The 2,229-nt window shown below is 28.3% G+C and overlaps 1 protein-coding gene across 1 annotated transcript; it reads right to left on the reverse strand.

Annotated features, from left to right (window-relative positions):
- Positions 1,085-1,730, reverse strand: LOC107611926 (auxin-induced protein 6B). Its single transcript, XM_016313794.2, has one exon. The coding sequence runs from the start codon at positions 1,629-1,631 to the stop codon at positions 1,278-1,280; it is 354 nt and encodes a 117-aa protein (XP_016169280.1). The 5' UTR covers positions 1,632-1,730; the 3' UTR covers positions 1,085-1,277.

A 2,229-nucleotide genomic window follows, 5' to 3' on the forward strand; every position in this document is an offset into this window, starting at 1 on the left:
AACCTTTTAAGAAAAAAAAAAAAAAATAACTTGCATTTAAAACTGCAATATGCTGCGATAATTAATAAGATATGATAGATTGGGCCAAAAAGAAATTATAGAATTCAAGTTGCATCATAAACTGCCATTCATATTTCTAATATAATTGTACTTTTCATACGGTTCTTTTTACCTAGATACTTTACCTTTGTGATATAATAAATATAATTAAGTAAACCGTACCATATCTTTAAAAGGTAAATTTTAATATGAGCATTGTTTATGGACATTTTTCAAAAGTGAACAGAAAAAGGACACAGTAGCTTGAATTTGATGTACACTAGAACATGAATAATGAATGAACCATGTCGCTTCTAATTATCTCTCAAACTTTCAAGCCATATAATGATTAGCTTATGCTGAAGATACGGAGAATGATTGAAAAATTAAACACAAAAATAATCATTGCTTAACAATATTCTCTGCCACTAAAGTCTAATTTGATTTCTTTAAGCTGAACTGAATAAATCTCTTAAGAAGTTTCATATATGAAAAAAATGAGAGTTACCAACAAGAACATACCCACGAACAAGAAACAGTAGCAAATCTCTATAATGGTGATAATTACTTGTAACGTTTTGCATTTTTGTGGCTAAATTTTACGAAATTTTTCGACGTTTTTGTTTGTCTGTCACCAACTTGAGATGGGCTCTCTCAATATCGATCAATTTTCACCTCCAAATTCCACACTTAATTTAATATTTTCTTTCAGCCATTTTAAAATATTTTTATGCAGTTTATACTTTTTTTTTTAATTTAAATCCTAACCTCAGATAAAAATCAATTATTAAAATTATTGAAACACCATCATTCCAACAACATTTGAAAATTTTTTAAAAATATAAATGACAGCAAAAAGTATGTACCTCAATTTCTTTTCTTCTTTTTTTTCTCCTGAAATTACAGCTATTTTTTTATTAAATATATGAAGAAAAAAATATATTTTCTTCTATATGATTGGATAAATTAAAGTTAACTGGGAACAAATTAAATCAGATGTATGTAGAATTGAACACTTCCAATTAAGAACATACAAGACACAAAGTTTCTGGCATATATAGTATTATTAATTTCTCATCATAAGGTATCCCTCTGCACAATAAAATACAGAGTGGCCTCAATTTCCTAGTAAGTAGTACCATATATTATATCCCTAATATATGGTAATAATTAAGCACCTAAAAGAAAGTAACAAAAAAAAAAAGCTAGACCCATGTAAAATTAGAGCATGTTTAGAATTAACAAGAGTGAAAATTATACAAAGCATGAGGAAGGCGATGATGATTATGGTGGCTATGATGGTTGTTATGGTGACTAGCAGCACCATGATGATTAGATTCTTTCTCGATTCGCCACCGTAGATGAAGGAAGTCGTCGACGGAACACGGTAGCTTGAGTGGACCATCGGTATGATAGCCATAAACCTCATAAGCTTTGTCTAGGAGTCTCTTAAATAATGGATGGTAAAGGTATGAAATAGGTATGACAAATCTTTGAGGTGTTGAACCTTCTTCACTTTCATCTTCTAATCCAACTTGAACCGCAAGCCAACCCTTCTTCACTTTCATCTTCTTATTTTGATCCTCTTGCATGATTATGGTTGAGTTTGGTGTTTTGGTGAATGAAGTGAGAGTTGAGAAAGCATATAGGAGAGGACCTTAATATATATAGCATAATTTGGATTCAATAGTAGCTAGCTAGGGACACATATATTGGCAGATATTGGTGAATATAAGATATAGATACAAATTCTTTTATATTTCATATTTAAAGTTAAAAAAAAATTGTTTGGTTGATTCAATAGTTGGCCGTTGAAAAAGAAAGATATGTAATTTTAAGTCTTGTAAACGGGGGAAAAAAGCTTACTATTTTCAAATTTATTTGACCAATAGTTTTTTGTATAGTAGTGAACATTTAAATATATAAAATAGATATTTTATTTTTGGTTCAAAATTAAATATATCTTTCTTAGCTTTAATTGAAAATCTTCCTGTATTATTCGAGTAGAGTAATAAGATTATTTGGAGGATAAAAAATTTTCTTTTCGAATTTTAAAACCCAAACCCAAAAGTAATTTGAGTTAGTTAAATTAGTGCTAGTTTGGATTAGTTTTTTTGAGTTAAAAATGTATTTTTTTAAAAAATAAAATATTTTTATTCAATTTAAAATTTATTTGGATACGTCTCTTAA

Source organism: Arachis ipaensis, chromosome B08 (genome assembly GCF_000816755.2).
Source record: "Arachis ipaensis cultivar K30076 chromosome B08, Araip1.1, whole genome shotgun sequence".
Lineage (NCBI taxonomy): Eukaryota > Viridiplantae > Streptophyta > Magnoliopsida > Fabales > Fabaceae > Arachis > Arachis ipaensis.

Coding starts and splice junctions, on each gene's coding strand:
- LOC107611926 (XM_016313794.2), bottom strand. CDS start 1,631: ATGCAAGAGGATCAAAATAAGAAGATGAAAGTGAAGAAGGGTTGGCTT.